Source organism: Lineus longissimus, chromosome 17 (assembly GCF_910592395.1).
Source record: "Lineus longissimus chromosome 17, tnLinLong1.2, whole genome shotgun sequence".
Classification (NCBI taxonomy): Eukaryota; Metazoa; Nemertea; class Pilidiophora; order Heteronemertea; family Lineidae; genus Lineus; species Lineus longissimus.
Genome location: NC_088324.1, coordinates 1,957,159 through 1,976,306, shown reverse-complemented (window position 1 = coordinate 1,976,306; position 19,148 = coordinate 1,957,159). Strand labels below are relative to the sequence as shown.

At 43.9% G+C, this 19,148-nt stretch overlaps 3 protein-coding genes across 3 annotated transcripts; all 3 read right to left on the bottom strand.

Annotated features, from left to right (window-relative positions):
* Positions 1-3,826: 3,826 nt before the first annotated feature.
* On the bottom strand, positions 3,827-5,608 carry LOC135501700 (uncharacterized). Its single transcript, XM_064793943.1, has one exon. It carries the CDS (start codon positions 5,606-5,608, stop codon positions 3,827-3,829), a length of 1,782 nt encoding a protein of 593 aa, XP_064650013.1.
* A 962-nt stretch (positions 5,609-6,570) lies between these two features.
* On the bottom strand, positions 6,571-8,001 carry LOC135501699 (uncharacterized). Its single transcript, XM_064793942.1, has 2 exons — positions 7,737-8,001; positions 6,571-7,556 (listed from the first exon to the last, which is right to left on the bottom strand). The coding sequence occupies exons 1-2, from the start codon at positions 7,999-8,001 to the stop codon at positions 6,571-6,573; spliced, it is 1,251 nt and encodes a 416-aa protein (XP_064650012.1).
* Positions 8,002-17,320: 9,319 nt separating this feature from the next.
* On the bottom strand, positions 17,321-18,043 carry LOC135501698 (piggyBac transposable element-derived protein 4-like). The gene has a single exon (XM_064793941.1). The coding sequence runs from the start codon at positions 18,041-18,043 to the stop codon at positions 17,321-17,323; it is 723 nt and encodes a 240-aa protein (XP_064650011.1).
* Between the last annotated feature and the right edge of the window lie 1,105 nt (positions 18,044-19,148).

The following is a 19,148-nucleotide window of genomic DNA, read 5'->3' as shown; positions in this document are numbered from 1 at the left end:
CCAGGGTGGATCCGGTCCGACTAAGCACTCCTTTCGCCCAAGGGGTGCTGGCCGGAAGAGGTGTCTCCCCCCTCCTTTCTCCTCCCGGACGCAAAAAGGAGCCGACTCCGGTAGTCGGGGGCCGTCTGCAAAAATTTGCAGACATTTGGGACGATTGGTGCCCAAAGGGGTCCCCAGTCCCAAACATGTTGAGGTACGGAGTGAAACTAGATTTCAACCGTACCCCCCCCCCCGACTACCATATATCCAACCCCAGTTCAGCCACCGAAGGACCCAGTCAAGGCCTCTGCCCTCCAAGCAGAGGTCGCGACATTACTGGAGAAGCAAGCAAGCAGAGGTCGCGACATTACTGGAGAAGCAAGCTATCCAGGTCCTTCAAGATCCATGCTCCCCCGGCTTTTACAGCCACGTTTTCTTGGTTCCCAAGAAAGCAGGGACATGGAGGCTGATCATAGACCTTTCCAGGTTAAACACCTTCTTGAATGTTCCTCATTTCAAGATGGAAACCACCAGGTCTATAGCAACGGCGATACAGCCCAACGATTGGGCGGTATCGATGGATTTAACGGATGCGTACTTACATGTACCGATCCATCCAGACTATCAACACTTCCTTCGATTCCATTACGAAGGAAAGACGTATCAATTCAGGGCCCTGCCGTTCGGTCTGGCATCGGCACCCCTAATTTTTACGATGATAGTCACAGCCTTCGTCGCTCCCTTTCACGTGATGGGGTTCAAGCTCCATCACTACCTAGACGATTGGCTACTCCGTTGCAAATCGCGGGACTACTACTGCAACAACTTCAGGTTCTAAAGCAAAAAGTAGTTTCCGCAGGTTGGATTATCAACGAAACAAAGTCAGAATTCATACCATCCCAAGACTTCGTTTACGTTGGAGTTCGGTTCCTTACGGCCATAGGGAAAATGCTGCCCCCCCTAGACAGGATAAAGAAAATTCTTCATCTCGTCGCAGAATTCAGAGGAAGGACTCAAGCTCCCGCAAGGCGATGCTTGAGCCTTTTGGGACTTCTGAATTCGGCAGCAGACCAAATCCCCCTTGGCCGTCTATATATGCGTCCCATCCAGATGTTTCTAATGTCTCTATGGAAACCCCACAGGGACCCATTAGACAAGTTGGTATTGATACCTCAATACCTACTCAAGAAAGTCTGGAACTTCTTGGAGTCGGAGACTCGTCACCAAAGCGGTGTAGATCTTGCTCCACCGCCCCCAGAAGTGTCCCTGTTCACAGATGCTTCTCTACTAGGGTGGGGAGCACATCTGAACAACGGGGACATGTCCATAAGGGGTCTATGGACAAGGGAGGAGACCATTCTTTCAATAAATATATTGGAAATGAAGGCTGTCCTTCTTGCCGTGAGGGCTCTTTCCCTTCACCTGAAGAATCGGAGAGTAACCCTGTTCTCCGACAATTCTCTAGTAGTAGCATATGTCAGGAGACAGGGAGGCACAAAGTCCGGCATTCTTTGCCAGCTAACTTGGGAGCTTTACCATCTTTGTGCCGACCTTGGAGTATCGATATGTGCCAGACACATACCGGGCAAACGCAACATCCTTGCCGACGCCCTGTCCCGTCAGAACAAACTAGTTCAGACAGAGTGGACACTCCATCAGGAGGTTGTAGACGACCTTTGTCGCCTTTGGCAATCTCCCAAGGTAGATCTGTTCGCCAACAGGTTGAACAATCGCCTTCCCATCTATTACTCTCCACTTCCGGACGAAGAGGCCCTGGAAGTCGACAGCCTTACAGCCTCTTGGGTCGGGCTGAACGCATATGCGTTTCCACCCCTCCCTCTCATCCAACCAGTCCTGAACAAGATCTTGACCAGCCACCCGGTGAGAATAACTCTCATCGCACCTTGCTGGCCAAATCAGGCCTGGTTCCCAGCCTTGCTGGAGCTCCTGATAGACCACCCCAGGAGTCTTCCTACCTCGAAGCACCTCCTGTGGCACCCCCTGGGGAGATGCTACCACCAGAACCCTGAATTTTCACGCCTGGAACTTATCCAGTTGCATCTCCACCAGAGAGGCTTTTCGGACATCGCTGTCAAGCGCATGTCCGCACCTCAAAGGGGGTCTACCCTTGATGTGTATCAAGGAAAGTGGTCTACCTTCACTTCCTGGTGCAGGGAGAACGGAGTTAATCCGATCTCTCCCTCTATATACAGATTAGTTGATTTCCTTATTGAATTATTCACGGAAAGACAACTATCTGTCACGGCTATAAAAGGGTACAAGTCCGCCATCGCTTCTACCCTCCGTGTTTTAAGCACCTGGGATCTTCGTTGGGAGGACCAAATAACCCCTCTTTTCAGAGGAATGTTATTAGAGGTTCACAACACCCCTAAATGGGACCTTTCTGTTGTCCTTAAGGTGCTCATGAGGCATCCTTTTGAACCCATGTCTATTTCATCCATGAAATATCTGACACTCAAAACGGTCTTTCTAGTAGCCTTGGCTACCGCCCAACGGAGATCAGAGCTCCATGCACTTTCTTTTAAGAAGCTGGCTTTTAGAGAGGGAGGGGAGGTTATCCTGGCTTTCATACCAGGATTTCTGGCGAAGAACCAGGGACCGGCCGCCTCTCGGCCCCCGGTTACTATTCCCTCTCTGTCAGGAACGATCTCTTATGATCTTCCTGACAGAACTTTATGTGCCGTCAGGGCCCTAAAGTTCTACATAAATAGGACAAAACCTCCCGGTATCCGCCAGGGGAGAGAGCGTTTGTTTTTGTCCTATAAGGAGGGAAATAAACGAGAGATAGCGGCCGCCACTATTTCAAGGTGGATTGTGGAGACTATTCGTCTTTCCTACAACACCTTGAAGACTTCCTCTGATCTTCGTGCGCTAGCTAACATCTCAGCGCACGAAGTTAGAGCACTAGCCACCTCCTGGGCTAACTACCGAGGAGTTGCTCTTCAAGAAGTCGTTTCCGCTGCATGTTGGAGTAATCACTCCACATTCTCTCGTTTCTACCTACGAGACGTTTCTTCCCTCGTAGATGGCATGCACACAATCGGCCCGATTGTGTCTGCGGGGCATGTTGTTTGATCCTGGCTAGATCAAAAAAAGGGGGGGAAGCCCGATTGAAGAGTCAAACGTGCATCTTGCGCCATTTTTGATATGCCCTATCTTCAACAATCCAGTCAACCCCTAGTAGACTAGAAAGGACGCAATTTCTTATTGTTGTTTAGCAATAACTCATTCTACACCCTTGAACATGCCTTACTTGCTCTAAGCTCTGTTGCCGGAAAGAAGATGGTTTTATTACGCAATTCTAGCGCTTTCCGGAGAATGGGTCTATTACTCTCTATAATATGATTGTAATACCGAGATCAAAATACCGGTCCTCCGGTTCTCCCCATTTCTTTCCCCTGGCGGTCCTCTTTAGCTAATATGCCGGTGGTGCCTCCTGGATGGAACAACAGCTCAGCCTTAGGTAAGTCCTCGTTTCCCACCTCCAATAGGTTGCTGGGATTCGATGCAAAAGTGTTCCATAGGTAAGTTTGAATGACACAAAATGCCCATTTCCTTACAAGAAATGGCCATTTTGTTAGTTCATACTTACCTATGGAACACGGCCCTCCCACCGTCCCCACAAACGGGACATACTCTTTATTAACGCTCAAGAGTAAAGACTAAATATGGCGGCATGAGATCGGCGCGATCTCGCGGGATCGGTCAGGGCGCCGCCTGGCGGCCGAGCTGTTAACTCAGTTCTCCCTTTAGAAAATTAAAGGGTACTCTTGTGTTTGAGCCCAAATGGAGTAACATGCAAAAGTGTTCCATAGGTAAGTATGAACTAACAAAATGGCCATTTCTTGTAAGGAAATGGGCAGTAGTTGTCTCTGATGGTCGTAATCATGGCCTCTACACCCGCATGTTTTGCCCTGAAATGTTCAGACCTGATAAGAAGTGTGGCTAACCTGCCCTTGGGCACGATGACTGGATGTTTTTCAGCATATGTCAGCTGAGAGTTTTCTAACCTACCACCAATCCTAACTAACCCATCTTTTCCAATGGCTGGATTTAACTTTAACAATGGTGATGATTTTCCTACAGACTTTCCCTGTTTCAGGGCTTCAATCTCAGCACTATATGCCACACTCTGCACGTGTTTCAACAATATCTGTTTTGCCGTTGCACACTCTTGTAAGGACAATTTTCCAGAGACATGTTGCTTTGTTTTATCCATGTTTTGGAGTACTCTCACGACCCAAGCTGTGATTCTAATTGCTTTCTCAAGTGTACCCCATCTCTCAACTTTGAGAACATCTTCTGGCAACCACACTCTAGCTACATTTACAATGGCCACAGTTTCTGGCTGAAGGAACCGCTCTACCTGATCAAACATCACTTTGTCTTTGCCCAGTACTAATGATCCAGCTAGCCAACTAGGTCCAGACAACCACTGTTTGGAAGAGACCAATTCTCCTGCAAGAACACCTCTAGTCATGATATCTGCTGGGTTCCCTCTACCAGGGCAGTGAGACCACTGTTCAACATCTGTCCGTTCTTGAATTTCAAGAACTCGGTTAGCAACGAAAGTTTTCCAACGAGAATGTTTACCTTTAATCCAACCTAGAGCTACAGTAGAGTCTGTCCAATACCTACACATTGTGTCAGATGGAAGTTTCAAGGCTTTCAGCACGAAGCTGACCACACGAGCACACAACAGAGCACCAAGCAATTCTAATCTTGGGAGTGAAACCTTTTTTACTGGTGTAACTCTAGCCCTGGATGTGACTAGTGAAACCTCATAGCTGCCATCTGAACAGGGAATGCGCAGGTATACCACAGCTCCGTAACCTTGTTCTGAGGCATCACCAAACCCATGAACCTCAACTCCAGTCAAATTTGACCACAATGACAAGCCGTAGCGTCTTGGAATTCTCCACTGTTGTACCTCAGTCAAACCTTGCACCCATCTCTTAAACCTATCATGAAGTGGGGCTGGAACATTGTCATCCCAATCCAGTTTCAACAACCATATTTCTTGCAACAAAATTTTGAGATACATGATGTAGGGTGACAAGAAACCAAACGGGTCAAACAACCTCGCTATGAAGCTCAAAACAACTCTTTTGGTTGTGACAATCTGTGTAGGGATGTCAACTCCATCAAATGCAAAACAGTCTTCTGTTTTCAACCACTTCAACCCAAGTATCTTTGTTGATACAGTACCAGAGTGAGAATCAAACTCGTGTCTGAACATGTCTTTGATTACCTCATTGTTAGAGTTGCACTTTGCCAATGACAGACTACCTTCTTTTAGAATCTTTTGACCATTACGAAACAACTCACAAGTCTCATCTTCATAATCAGCCCCAGTGATCCAATCATCAACATACAAATTTTCCTTCAGTTCCTCGACAGCAGTAGAGGTTTCAGAATCAGAGTACTGAGACAGATGGTGGCGGATGGTGGCATTTAAGAGAAATGGACTGGCTGTATTGCCAAATGGGACACCCAAGAATTTCATCACCCTATCTTTCCCATCTTTTGTCCACAGGAAGCGATGGACATCCTGATCTTCCTTGTTGACGGCAATCTGTAGGAAAGCTTTGGTGATGTCACTGGTCATCGCCACCCGCCATCATCTGAATCTGATTAGAATGTCTAATAGACCTGGCAACAAGTTGGGTCCTGACTCAATGCAATCATTCAGTGACACTCCGTTAGCCCCCTTAGCTGAGTCGTCAAACACAGGTCGAATTTTGGTAGTCAACCTTGACTCTTTTATGACTGGGAAATGGGGTAGATAAAATACGGGGCCCTCATCATTTGGTACAATTTCTGTCGGAGGTACTTCCTGAACGATTCCAAGAGTCTCTAGTTCGACCAAGGCTTCATCATACCGACCCCTTAACACTGGGTTCTTAGAGAGTTTACAGTTTAAACTTTGTAACCGGCCTTCTGCCGAATTTCTATTATTCAACAGCGATGGCTTAGCACCTTCTTTCCATGGAAGTCTAACTACATACCTATCATCTTTGAACTCAACCGTTTCAGTGAATTGTTTCATGATTATCATATCTGTTCCAAGTCTCAACTCTCCGTTATCGGTCACACCAATGGACTCTAGGTCCCAAAACTTGGAGAGTCTGGAATATCTGACAAAATCAGTAAATTATGACTAACACTAACATGACTGACCATAGCAGTTGACTGGCTTGGTGTCTCACTCAGACCATTTGAGTAAGACCCAGACAATACCCACCCAAAGATGGTGTCTTGAGCTACAAGACCAGTGGTGACCTGTATGAAACCCTGTTTAACAAATTTCCAATACATGTCAAGGCCAATCAAGATGTCAACTGTGACTTTTTTATCCGTGTTGTAGTCATCTGCTATGTTCAGATGACCAAGTGATTTCAATAAGTGGTTTGGTACCCTTGGTCGTTCCATAGGTGGACTAATCGCTTTCACTTTGACAACATTAAGTGATCTTGTGACACCGTCATTTGCCTGCATATCCAGGCTTTATACATTATGTACCTTACTGGCTGATGAAGAACTTGCACCGAATGCTGCAAAGGACATGTTTTAAGCAGTCACCCACTTAGGACTGATTTTCTCTACAAATTCAGAACAAACACATGAGGTATCAGACCCAGAGTCGAACATAACAGTTGCTTCAGCTGAACCCCTCTCGCCTTTAACGAGGACGCGGGCAACCTGGGGTACAGTCAAAACCCCCTCGGTAGAACAGGACACACCTACATGCGATGTGACCGGTTTCATGGAGTTCCGATCTGCAGCCCCAGACTGACCTGAATTGGAGGGATTCTTCTGAGCAGCTCTCCTACTCGGATCACACAGAAGTTCATTGTGCTTGCCTTTGCAAGCCCTACATCTGGCCATGCAACCTTTTGCCAGGTGACCTCTCAAAAGGCAGCGAAAACACGCTCCACTGTCCTTGATCAACTTGTGGCGTTCACTAAGCGATATTTTCTTCACATCCCAGCATTTATCAGACGGATGTTTTTTGGAACAAAACACACAGTTGTTACTGTCACTATTCGAATTCTCCCCACTGCTGAACATTGCTGAGGCAGTAGGAACTCGTTGCTTAACTGTCTGCTTGCTCAACGAAGGCGATGTACATGCACTCGGTTGTGCTGATAAATTCATGTCTTTGAATGTCTCTGCTCGTTCACGACGTTGAATTTCCAATTTAAGAAATTCCAAAAGACCAATCAAGTCGCTCTCTTTCCCAGCACCATTTCGAGCCCACTCCATTCTGATATCATTGGGCAGTCTAGACAAGATGAGTGGCGTGAGAAACAGACCATACGTTCCCCCATTGACACCGAGGGACTCCAAATTTCTAACATGTGTCTGTATTGTGTCCTGTAGGGACCACAAACCTCGAACAGTCGGAGACGGTAGCGAAACATTCAGCAAGGCTTGGATATGGGAAAATATCAGTCGATCCCTATTGCCAAATCGCTCCCTCAGGAGCTTGATAGCAGCACTATAGTTATCTTTTGTGATGCTCAGACCTGTCACCACTGACTTCGCCTCCCCCTCTAGGAGAGAGGTCAGGTATGCGAATTTTGTTACGACAGGAATGTCTCTATTGTCATGTACTATTGTCACAAACTTTTCATAGAATGCCTGCCATTCTGTCAGCACTCCAGAGAAACGTGGTAGTTCCAACTAAGGTAGCTTTGCCTGCCAGGAACTCACAGTTTTAACTACTTTTGTACTCGCACCAACACTAGGACTCAACGGCTCCTTTTTATGCACGTGTGTTTCTAAAAGTTCCTGTGCTGTACGGTACGACTTCTTAACTGCGTCCCGCCACGCACCGTGCGAATCGATCTCAGCTGCCAATTCTTTTTCGTCTAATTCACACTCTATTTCTGTTTGAATATTGTCCACTTTTCTTAAAAACTGCTCAAACTCTTTCATGTCCTCCTTTAATCTGCACAGGTTTACTGGTACCTCACTCAAAGTTTGGTCAATCGCCATCTTGGTTCGGGTGCACCAGCCTTTACATGCCGCTCTAGACTTTTTCAATCTCTTTATACTGTCCTCATCCGGCATCTTCAGTTTTAAAATGTGACTCAAATGGTTTACAATATACTTATCTAAAAGCCATTTATGTTCAAGTTAAAATTTCGGCACCAATTTTGCGGACTCCAGCTTGATATTGTCGGAGCGAATTCAAAGAGACTGGACAACATGGGTTCCTTTTGCTGAGTCACTTTATTTATTCATACTACACATAAGCAAGCATGTATACTACACATAAGCAAGCATGTATACTACACATAAGCAATCATGTATACTACAAGTTACAAACTTAGTATAGGTGGCAGCACCAATCAAGTCAGCTATAGTTTGTTCCGAAATAAGAACCACACTAAAGTCTACAACAATACCGTACCACGAGTGCTTATACCCTGATACTATCTTTTCACTTTTATAACACTGTATCTATAAGGTCAGTCAAAAGTGAAAAGAGAGTACTAAGTATGTACAGGTGTGAAAGGAATCTAAGTCCTTTGTGGAATAGGTCTGGGCAACAAAGAAATAAAATGACTAAATATTGAATGACTTTAATCTAAGGTCATTGGTTTCTATAGCAATGCACCTTAATCTGTCAAACGAACAATAGAATGGGACCTAGGTTCCTCCGGACTTGGATTCCCTTTACACCTGTCATGCCTGTACTGTATGTGTGCATGCAGCAAAGTTACTAGTCTGTTATGTACTTATTAGTAATCAATGTTAATAGTGAAAACGAAAAATAAAACAAAATGAAAAGTATTAGTAACATTTTTTTGTTAAAGGTTAGAACATGTAGTACGCTTATGTTTTCAGAAACCTGTTACAGTATACTTAGTAATGCCATGCTGTTAGGAACATTAGAATAAAATTGAATAACCCCTGGACATCCAAGCCATTCCCATTCCTAGTAAGTAATTCAATACAAAGACAGTGTACTGTAGAATCCCTCGGGTCCTGTTGCTGCATTGTAGATGGCGGCACTTCAGCTGAAATATTGCAGCCAACTAGATCATCAGAACGGGAGGGTACATGAAATGCATATGGTAAACATGGATTTAAGCATGCAGATATATGTTTAAACTTACTATACATTCCATAAATCCTGCTTTCAACTGAAGTCAAGACCTAAATCTTCTAAAAGAACATAACAACAACAACAACAATAGTGAAAAAATACAAAATGAAGAAGAGGAGTAGGCCCTAAATTATAAACCCATTGTACCTTGGGCGTTTCGGGGCAATGTCATCTTCAGCCGCACGTCTGGCACGTTTTGGAGATGTACTAGTACCTCCATCTTCAAATGCCCTGTTACAACAGAAAAAAAAGTATGTAGGCATATAAATGACAGAAATGTTAAACGATGTTCATGAGCAATAGGACATTACATTGTATTTAGGGGTATAAATGATGTTACATTCATACAGATCAGAATTCTCCACTCTCTGCTCATGTGCTATATATATTCTACAAGGCCAGCAACTTTGCCCATTGTACGTTAAATTACTAGTAGCCTAGGCTATGTACCATCAAGTAGGGCCTTATAGGGTGGCCACATTAAATAAAGTTTTCATCAACAGACTGGCCCTTTAAGTTTTATTTTCTTACTGGACTACATCTTTTGACCTCTTCTGCCCCCGTGGTGATTTCTGTTTTTTCTTGTTTTTTTTTTCTTTTTTCTTTTCCTTGCCTACATGGGGACGGCATCTCAGAATCTGAAAATTTAATAGAGTTTCAGTGTTTGTGGGCAAGATTCGTGCATTTGTGCGGGAATGTCGCATCTCTTTTCGCGAATTAGCGTGGCTGATGCGTGAAATACCACGGGCATCATCGGCAAAAACCATGTGCGTGGCGGTAAATTTCGTCAGTTGCCATGAAAGATGCGTGAAACATCACGGTTATTGTGGGGAACGTTCGCTGATGATCGTCATTCATCGAGGACCAGTCCATAGACAAACAATTTGCAAATAGATTTTAGTAACCTGATATTTATCCCTGATATCAACAATGGAACATTCCAAAAATATAATTTATGTGGTCAAAAGGCTGAAAAAATGTATAATAGTGACCATAGCCGTGGGCAGTGTAATGTCGCATCTCTTTTCGCGAATTAGCGTGGCTGATGCGTGAAATACCATGGGCGTTGTCGGCAAAAACCACTGTTGTTGTCGGGAACGTTCGCATATGATCGTCATTCATCGAGGACCAATCTCCACAGACAAACAATTTGCAAATTAACCTGATATCAAGAGTGGAACCTTCCAAAAATATAATTTATGTGGTAAAGGCTGGTCATGGGCGGGAGTGTGGCAAACTCACGCTGGCACGGGCGTGGCAGTAAAAGTCGCAGTCATTTTCGTCAATGGTCGTGGAAGATGCGTTAAATATCACGGCATTTTATCAATGGAAATATTCCGTGATATTAAACATCATCATCTGCGATGTTTGCCGAGTAACCCGCGATGTTCACCGAATCGGCATGAAAATAAAAATAGCCTATGGTGGGAAACCGGTGCATGGCAGGGGTCACTTGGCTCGTTATTTTATTGTGGATTTATTAGCGGATGAATGTGGAATAAGTTCCGGTTGCTATTCGTACAAGACCACGGAATATAGGGCTATAAAGTTATCGTATTCGTGAACAATTTCGATGAATGAAATAGCATGGATTAGGCTGGATTGTACTCACCTTCGAAATGTCTTCTGAATCGAAAACCGCGGCTGCTGAACGGAAAATGGCGAATGCACACGTTATGGTGACGTATTTATCTTTACGGACCTGCGTATTTCGTAAGCAAATAATGCGTATATTTCATTTTAATGCATTTTAAAGAAAGTCGGCGATGTTACCCATACCCGCGATAATTGCCGAAACTACCCGGCTGAGGGTAAGTTCGTGATAGAACGCATCAGAAATATAAAACCTATCCAACAAATATAAGACCTTCTTCCATTTCTCTTTTTCAACATCAGAAACATTTTCACCGTGGTCAAATGAAATGCTATGGTGCTTTTCCTCTTGTATGACTTACAAACACCGTCGAAGCCAGCTTTTGGGGGTGAAAATACATCATTTTTGTTTACATTCATTATTTTCTCAACATGATCACCAAGTGCTGCATTCGTTCTTTTCAAATTCTCTATTTCGAAATTCTGTTCCTCAATTTTGTCGACACATTTTCTACACTTCTGTTTTAAATCAATCACCTCCCTTCTTAGGCCCATAACCTCCTTTTCTAACACTTGTGCACACAAGACTGCATCATCTCTCTCAGACTCAACCTGCTCTAACCTTTGCTGTACATCACAAACTGCTGCAGTCAAATCTAGGTTGGCACACTGTAGCTCTGAAATACCCTGTATATCAGTCTCCAAGAGGTTGACAGTAAGTGATTTCTTCAGTTAGGCACTTGGACATTTTTTTCAACTTGTCTGAATCAAGTTCTAGATGTCATGGCTGGATAGAGCTTGGAAATACCTTCAAAATGAGACCTCATTTGTCACATTTGGTTCACTATTACCCGAGCTATAGCATTTTGAAGATTCTAATTAACGGCCAATTAAGCAATAGAAATCCATTAAAACAAAGGGGAAAATTGTGATGGTAAAAATGCTTGAAAAAGGAATGACAAAATGCTAACACCAATATCTTCCTCATTATCAGAGATATCTTCATGAAATTTTCACATGGGGTACATTATAGTATTAGGATGACTTTGGGGTGACAAAATCTGAGTTGACCTTCATGACCTTCATGTGGGCGTGGCCAAGGTCAAGGTCAGAAGGAGTGAAGAATGACGTCAAAAGGAATGAAGCAAAGATACTGCAAGTACAAGCTATTAATGACCCTAAATATTCATCCTCATACCCAGAATTATAAGTTCTATCATTTATATACAATTACAGATGCGCAATTATCAATGTCGGCCATCTTGGAAATGGCTCCTGGTCGCCATCTTGAATAAATTATCGCCAAACCGTATCGTCACATAAACATGTCGTGTAATATATCATTTCGACCGGAAGAATCTGGCGGCTACCTCCTGGGTTGAGTTACATCTCTAACATGTCTAAGAAGCTGAGGTCATCCAGAAGGTAATCTGACAGCAGCTGAGAAAGATTGATCGTGTAATCTTCAGAATCGGATTCTTCCTGTTCGGTGGACCAGTAAGCAATTTCCATGGAAGCTGCTTTTCTCTTAGTTCCTTTCTTAAATTCTATCACCTTGCCATGATATCTGATGTCTGTCCCATCCTCGTACCAGTAGTGGTCTATGTAACTGTCAACAATATCCTCCGGGTTTGAAATTATTTTGCTGATAGTGTTGATCTGGGGGTCAGTAAGTTATTTCGACATCAGAGCCTCTAGTTCTCCTTTCAAATTGTCAGAATTGTCAGTTGGGTTTGCTATAGCCAGTTTAATCCGTTTCTCGACTTTCCCCCGATAAGTATTGTCATCCTTTGGCACCTTGTCTACTTGTCTCTGGATGTACTGGGCCCTCATCTCTTCCTCCCGCTTTTTACGAATTCTTCTTTTCTCTCTGGCTTTTGAAATCGAGAAGTAAATCAACCGTTCTTGTGTCTCCTCAGATTTGCTGTCAAGCCAGGCGAGGGTCTTGTTCTTAGCAGCCCGGACCTTTCCATCGATGAAGCCCATGGTGGCATTTGGTGCACGACGGTACTGATGGTCAGTCATCCCCATAACTTCCTCACTGAAGATGTTGTGCACTGGTGCACATTTCGTAGCCAGCAACATCTCTGGTGTAGGGGAGGCGAGTTCACCCTTCAGATATGCTTCGAGTTGTCTATCAAGCACAATGATACAGCTGTCCAGCAACTTAGTCAGAATCATTTCGAAGTATGACTTGTCCTCATTTGCTCCTGCTTGCAATGCAAATAACACCGGGTCATTGTCTGGTAGTGGACAATCGAAAGCATCCTCATGGAGGGTCAGGAGAGACATAGGATCATCTTTGTATTCTCTCAGCTTGGACATCATGGATTTCAAAACAGGCACAGCCTCAAGATTAGATAGTTTCTGCTTGTTCCCATATAACACCTTCATCCATGGCCCTGTTAAAACTTTTCCAATGAGACCCAAGGCTCTCAGCTGTGAAACTAAGTGATCATTGTCTAGATCCTTGATTATCGACGGTTTGAAATTCGAGTTACAATTGCATAGTCTCTTAAAGTATACATTTTGAATGGTTTCCCTCAAGAAGTAGTATGCCCCGGCGAGATGAAAAAGAACATGCATCCTGTTGCCAACATATCTTGGCAACATACTGTTCCGGATGTCATTGGTCCTCATGAACTCCTTGAAACCCTTTGGGTCTCCAGTCCCATTTTTATGTCTCATTTTGCTTAGGCCTGCTACTAAGTTCACAACAGCGCAGTCTTTGCCGTAACACTGGCTTTTCGTACCATGTTCCTTGTCAACATTTTTTAAAGTTTGTCTGGCCTGATGAGCAAGCCCATCAAGAGGATGGACATTGCATTTCAAGTCAAGCAGCTCAATGTCCAAGTTTTCCTGGAGCTGATTTCGGACACAACGATTGACAATCACTCTGTCACCAAGTGTACTTTTTATTTTTTTTACAACTGTTTCATGAACTTCCCTTGAATTTGTACCATTGTATGCAGCATATGTTTGAGTGACATCCTGAATGGATCTGGTGATATGGTCAACGTAATCAACAGCTTTACCCCCAGGAAGGGTATCAACCTGTAATATAAGGCTTTGGGGAGGATCAACAGACAGGTTGACATGGACCTCGTTGACATGGTCACCATCAAGGGATGTGGCATCCCATGCCAAGCTCACATCGCCTCCTTCCACTAGCGCCTCCCCCACATGAATGTCATCCAAAACGGAAAGTTCATAAGCCATCTGGCTAATGGTGGTATCCACCTCTTTTCCCGTCATCGCCTTCACAATTGTCTGAATCAAAGAACCAGCTGCCTCCACAGGCACCTGATGGACAAGACACGAGTAGGCAGCTTTTCGATAATTGTGACTGAAAGTTTTTCCATCCTTCTTGGCTTTACAGACAGTTTCACATGATGTTCCCTCTTTTGCTTCCCTCAAACCATCAAGTTCCACATTCAATTTCTCATTTTCAGTCTCCAGAACACGAACATTTCTTTTTAAGGCATTCAGTTCCCACAATGAAATTGTCTTTTGTCCTTTCTTCTTTTTCTTTTTTTTCTTCTGCGTCGTATTTCCACCATTCTTAGGCCTACCAACTGCTTTCAACTTCGATGCAATGAGATGTTTTTCTGCCCTCAACCGTGTCTCTATGTCTTTCTTGCGCTCAACAGCCTGCCTAAGACGGTAACGGTCGTTTCAATCTATGGAAGTACTTCGCATTCAGATCAGCTAATGCCTTTGCTGATACTCTTCGCTTTTTGCATTTTTGACAGTCACTTCTAAAATCAAATTTTCTTGGTGAATAATATATAATGTTTTTCCTTTTCAGAGGAGTAGAGAACACCGAAGTGCTAGTACACGGCGTTGCACTTGTTGATGGCTCAGGAACAGTGTCCGGAGTATCCAGACTTGCCGATGGCACAGGAGTAGTGGTTCCCTCAGCACTTTCATGAGACTGATCAGGAATGCTCACAATGCAGACAATATCAGCAACTTTTACCAAATAGTCTTTGACACTAGTCCAGTCACTATCCCTGTCAATCTTCCTGAAGGACTTTAGTTTTTGAACAATTCTCGAAAGTTTAGTTTTCAACTGTTTTTCTTGTACAATACAAATGTCATTGCGGTCAGAAATCTCCTTCACTTGACGTGCTGTCGACTTCAAGTCCTTGTTATTTTTGTAAAACAAATAAAGCAGTAATCCAATCCGTAACGTTGATGTTTGAAGTTCGTAAGTACTTTCGTCCAAATCTTGCCCATAGCTAGAGAAGGCATTAGGCAAAAAACCACATGGCATGAGCTATTAATAACATAAACAACATAGGATGGGCCAATCAGAAGCGACTATTCCGATCATGTGACCTCATGACAACAATGGCGTCGAGCAGAAGACTTCCCACATCAAATCAAAATCCGAGCCATCTAAGCTTTTATTCTCATTAAAATCATCATCTAATACTTCAATCCATAAACTAAATAATTAATCTTTCAAAAACAATTACTACTTTGATGAAATAATGAATAGTGCGTGATAGTTTTGAAGTTGAATTGCAAGAGTCTCTGGAGAGTGTTCCTCAGAAGGCCAACTTCGATGAACCCGTGAAAGCAATATGGCGGCACCCAGTAGACGGTCGGCGACTCTGAATTTCCAAACAAAGTGGATGTTTTCTGGTAGTATGGAGCCTAAACTAACTGTGCTTACCTTTTCAACGATGTGCATCACTCCTATATCGTTAATCAGAATGCTTTTTATCGACCAAAACACCGGAATTTGGGAGAAAATTCGGTAAATTTGAGAATGTTTATCAGATTTTTCACAGAAAAAGACTGACATGTAGAGGAGCCTACAGTGGTTGTAACGAGGCCTCTGATTGGCTGAAAAAGAAATAAAGCTAGCTGCATCGCGTTACGCCGTACATCGATGCGAGTCAATGGATTTTGCTAAAATGAGCCGCTCACACAGTTTTTGGTGCCAGGTGAGGCCATACTGGAAATGGGGTGATCTCCAAGTGCCTATCTACTGCTTTGTTGGTTGGGGCTATTATTGCTTATGAAGAGAGCCATTGCGCATCTGTGTAGTTGTTGGGGAGATCAGTAAATACAAAGTTGGCTAAATCTTGAAGTTTGTTTGTTGAGATGGTCATGTCGGCTGGGATCAAGATTTTATCTTGGCCTTGTTCCTGATGAATAGGTTCTGTGCCATTTCCTATTGCCATGAGGTACGTTGCGAAGTCTTCAGATAAGGATGATCTTGTTCTCATGTTTCGTGTCAATTGCAAGGTCTCAATGTTGTTCCAGAGGTCGGAACGTTTTAGGCAAGCCTGCACAATTTGCACTCTGCTCCCACGACGCACAACAGGCAGGTTTTCTTGCCAATCGCCGGCAAAGAGAATTGTCAATTCTCCGAAAGGTCTTGCATCAGAGCGAATGTCTTGAAGGGATCTGTCGAGGCATTCGAAGATGTATCTATGTCCCATGTTTGTCGCAGGAGTGATGCTGTTGAGTCGTTTTTAGAAATGTTGCAAACTGAATTGTCATGTATGTTGATTGGTATATTGCAGCGTGATTGGAGTGTGCGACCGTTGTGGAGAAGCGTGGCAGCTATGCCTGAGAGGGCAGTGGCAAGTGCGATCTTGTTGTTGGCTCGAACTGCTGTAAGGATGGTGTTAAGAACATAAGTTTTCCCTGTACCTCCACTGGCGTTTAGGCAGAACAGTTTCCCTTCGTCACTAGCATTGTCAAAACTTATCCACTTGTTCACAAATAATCTTGATCATTAACACTTTCAGCGCCCAGCCATATTTAGCGTACTTCCCCCAGGGGCCAAGGTTACGCCCCTTTTTACCCTTTTTCAAAATTATGAAAACAATAGAAGGAATAAAGATAATTACATGAAATTTTCTGTGTTGGTTCTTCTTTATTAGATCTCTTTACAATGCTAATTTGGAATGATAGTCAGCAAAGCACTTGATTTTGCACAATGGTACCCCACACATAGAACAGTAATATCTGGTGTCTTTCCGAATACCCGCTTTTTGGCATACTCTCGGCTACATCTGCCCCCGTCATCAATCTTCGACCCGCCATTGCGCCTATTCCAATGCAGACGATCTTGGCTATAAATAGCACATTGGCTGAACATCATACTATCACCTCAAGCGCTGTATAGTTAAATTATTTTCCCCTATACTGCGCTGCTAGTCGCCTCGAAGACAAAGCGGGAAATTTTAAAAATGCGACGTAATATTACGTCGGATGGCTCAACCCTGTGAACTTGCAAGACGTAAAATGACGTCGGATGGCGCTGAAAGTGTTAAGCTTCATTCAGTGTTTCCTATGTATATGTGAGACCAATCCCGAAGCCTTCCAATATACGCTGTTACAACAAACAACAAAAAATGCAGAGGTTTGCAAAGAAAACTGGTGGATACAATATCTGCTCCACGACAAAAGATTAAAGTTCTTCATCTGAAACTTGCCACTCTCCTATTTATCCTTATTTCTGTATAAATCTGGTGCAGTCTTCCTGCTGAGGATGATCCTCAGGAGTTTGTCGCGTATCGTATCTTTTTTAGGCATGTTTTTCTCAATGTCATCTCCAGCATGCTTCTCACAAGGAGCTTGTCAGCATCACTCATGCTGACGTCCTTTGCTGATAACTCCGAGTTGCCGATACTTCTTGTCCTTCCAAATAAGAACCAGAAGATTCTCGGCACAGGACCTGTACTGGATTTCCCCCTTCTTCATTTTCAGTTCCTTTGGTTTTACAAATTCCTTTGGCATGTTCTTCCTGGATGTGCGCACAGTTCCACAGACATTGGTCTTGGCCTTATGAAGTTTGACATACAAATCCGGGCTGGAATACAAATTATCAATGTAGACATTGTATCCCTTGTTCAGTAGCTCCCTATTCAGATCCAAGACAACAGCTGCACTGGCAGGTTCGTCCTTATCCTTGTCTTGGCCGGTGTATACTTTAATGTTCCAAGTGTACCCGTGAGCAACACCTGTGCTTTGACACACTTTGTACACTTTTATCCCGAACCTTGCCCTCTTCTGTGGATTGTACTGCCTAAACTTTAGACGCCCTTTGAACTTCAGTAGAGACTCATCTGTTGATGTCTCCCGAGAAATCATGTAGTTTGTTTTGAATTTGTCAACAAGAGTGTCAATTGTGTGTCTAACTTTCCACAGACGGTCTCCAGCATCAGCCTGAGTATTGTCAGCAAAGTGCAAGTTCTTTAGTATTTTCAGTGCTCTGTCCCTTGGGATAGTGTTGTTGAAGAAGGGTGTCTCTATCATTGGATTCCTGGACCAGTAATGTTTCAGTACAGGTTTTTTTACAATTCCCATCATGATGCAAAGAGCGAAGAAACTTCTCATTTCATCGGGTGTGACATCAAACCAGGGTATATCATGCCTTTTTTGGTAGGGTCAGGATTTTCAGGTACAGGGTTATCTGAGGCATATCTATTAGTTTCCACTCTTATATCTATCAGAGTCTTTGGCACAAATGCATAGAAAATATCAGAGATTGAACTGTTTGCATCAAGTGGCGCCTTTATCCCAGGGGTGCCAGTAAAGGGGTGAATAACTGGAACATTATCTCTCTGAAGCCAATCAATTGGGGGAGGAGGGGGAGCATGGGGGGCAGCAGGGGCCCTACCCCTACCTCTACCTCTGGCTCTTTGCCTTCGACCTTGTCCTCTGGCTCTAGCCCGCCCCCGTGGTGCAGGCTGCACAGGCTGTGCAACAGGAACAACTTGGATGCCACGTCCTCCTCTTGCTGGAATACCTCTTGGCCTGCCCCTAGGTCTACCACGGACTGGTGCTACTTGAGGAACATAGTCATCACTGTCTGAGTCATTATCCTGGGCAATACTTTCATCATCATCATCATCATCATCAGTCCTTGTACCAAATGAAACGTTACTAACATCACTCGCAACGTCCTCATTTTCAGCTTCACTGACCATATCATCATCTGAATACAAGTTAGGCATGTCTCTGGTAGGAGGGTTAGGGTCTATGGCAGCAGGAACACCCCTAGCCCTTCCTCCTCTTCGTCTAATACCTCTCCTAGCTACAGCATGACCTCTAACTACAGGGTGTACTACAGGTGGGACAATGGCGCCACGCCCTCCTCTAGTGCGAACACCCCTGGGTCTTCCCCGGCCTACCCCATAGACTGGGACAGCTTGAATTGAGTTGGCATCATCATCTGATTGGTCTGAATTGGCTTCAGCACTGTTTTCATTCGTATCAGTCTCATAGCCTGCATAATCATTGTCAAATTCTAAATCAGCATCAAAAATTTCACTTTCATTATGTTCACTGACTGATTCACCTCCAGAATCATCGTCTAAGGCATCCTGGTCATGCCTACCTGCATAAGAATCATCCCCACTTGACTCTCCAGAAGATTCGTTATCATTATCAAGGTCTTCAGAACCGCTAC